A 2,115-nucleotide genomic window follows, 5' to 3' on the forward strand; every position below is an offset into this window, starting at 1 on the left:
ACACACACACACACACACACACATACACACACACGCACACAACAACAACAACAACAACAACAATAACAACAACAACAACAACAACAACAACAACAACAACAACAAAACATAAATACCCAACAGATTTTTCCCAGAAGACAGGAAAAGCTTTTCAAGATTTTTATCTTCCGCAGGCATGAAGGAAGCGGTGCCTATGTGGATCTACACCGCACAAGTCAGCGGAGACAACTCTCAGGACAAATTCGCCGCCATCTCCCCGGGAATGTATCAGCTGGGGCCGAACACAGTTGCTAGGCAACGCACCGGACATTACGACACAGACGCTGCGCAGTGGAAGAAAGGGTTCTCATCCGGTATGTATGTCCAAATGCGCCATCTTTCTGGCTCTTTGGCTTCCTGGTTATCTGGCTGTCTTTTATGCCCGTGGACATCAATACACGCACAGACATTTAATTTGTGTGGGAAGGACTTCCGTAACGACCGACCACCACAACAAACAAAAATATGTGAGAAGAGACCTAACCCTAACCCTGACCCAAACCCTAACCCTACCCCTACCTGTACCCCAAACCCTACCCCAAACCTTAACCCTACGCCTACCCCAAACCCAAACCCTACCTCTACCACAGACCCTACCCCTAACCCTAACCCTCCATTCTACTCGGTTTGTGAGTGGTTGGCGGGTGCTCTGGTGTGGTTTGCTCCTTCTTTCCCATCGAACATCTATAATCCTTATCTCCCCTTCTTTTTTATGTTTGTTACTCTCTTGCAACACCTCTAATCTTCTGGCGCTCATATGACCTTTTGCAGTTGCGAGCGCCGTAAAACCTCTACTAAAACTAAAACTAAAAACTACTCGGTTTCATAGTGGTCTCTCGTTACGGAATTCCTCCCTTTGGGTGTGTGTGAGAGCCAAGAGAAAGGCCCCAGTTGTCAGAAATTTTGGATATTAAAATAGAGCATTTTTAGTGGTAAATTCAATGTTGAACATACTGATTAACATTGTTTCTAGTATATTTATTAATTAAAAAGACATGCCGTATTTTGTAACACAGGGTACAAAAACACAGTTTGGAGAAAAACAAAACAATTTCTAGAACAATTTTAACCTTCGGTAAAGTACAACGACATGTTGCAAAAATATTTAATAACAAGCATATTGACTTAGAATAGTTTTTTTTAAAACTTTCAATATGTTATTAAGAAATGTTTTAAAATGTGTTTTGTGTTAGAACTTAAATTTTGACGTGGTACGACCTTCTTTTTCTTCTCATTTTCTCCCCGTTACTCAAAAATAGCCTTACCGACAGTTGGGACCTTTCTCCATTCCCACAAACACATTTATTTACAAAAAATCCTCACGTTCCCTCACCATGCACATTCATTTACACAAACACTTATTTTTTTTAAATCTTCACCTTCTCTCCAAATACATATCCATACACACTAACATTTATATATTTTAAAAAAACCATCACTTTCCCTCATCATGCACACCCATACACACAAACATTTATTCATTTACAAAAACCTTCACCTTTTCCCATCAACCACATCTATACACACAAACATAATTTATTCACTATTCACAAAAACCATCACCTTCTCTTACATAATATCGTGAGCGCGCTTCGATAAGCGTCTCATTCGTCAACTGTGAGCAGCGCTGTAATGTGAGGCTACTGGCAATATGATTTTCTTCTCGCAGTTCATGAGTAGAGGTATTGGCCCGAAGAAACAAAAAACCCACATCAAATTTGTCGATTTTAAATTGATGCCACTTTCTTTAAAATAAACTTGTCTTTTTACCATTTCACGCCATGGAATGTACAAACCAAACCTATGAATTCTGTGTATCTGTGTCCAGGTAAGCACGTGTTTCAGATCGTGTTCCTCATGTGTTGATAAGGACGTTAAACCTATACCATACTATTTTATGAAATAGTTATGCGTCCACTGTGTCCCACCAGGCAAGCACGCGTTTGAGAGCGTGTTCTCCATGTCCCATAGGGCCACTTAAATAACCTAACAATGTTGATAGGGACGTTAAACCTGTCGTTGTATATTATATACAATCTCACCATTTTTTATAAAGCTCTATACGTCCACTCTCCC

General features: G+C 40.1%; 1 protein-coding gene across 1 annotated transcript in view; it reads left to right on the plus strand.

The window, feature by feature from the left end:
• Positions 1-173: 173 nt before the first annotated feature.
• Positions 174-2,115, plus strand: part of LOC101852866 — a gene marked incomplete at its 5' end in the record, with an annotated part of 11,222 nt that continues 9,280 nt past the window's right edge. The window contains 1 exon segment of the mRNA XM_035971239.1: positions 174-353. Within this exon segment, the coding sequence (XP_035827132.1) occupies positions 174-353 (180 nt within the window).

Source organism: Aplysia californica, unplaced genomic scaffold, assembly GCF_000002075.1.
Source record: "Aplysia californica isolate F4 #8 unplaced genomic scaffold, AplCal3.0 scaffold00402, whole genome shotgun sequence".
Taxonomy (NCBI): Eukaryota; Metazoa; Mollusca; class Gastropoda; order Aplysiida; family Aplysiidae; genus Aplysia; species Aplysia californica.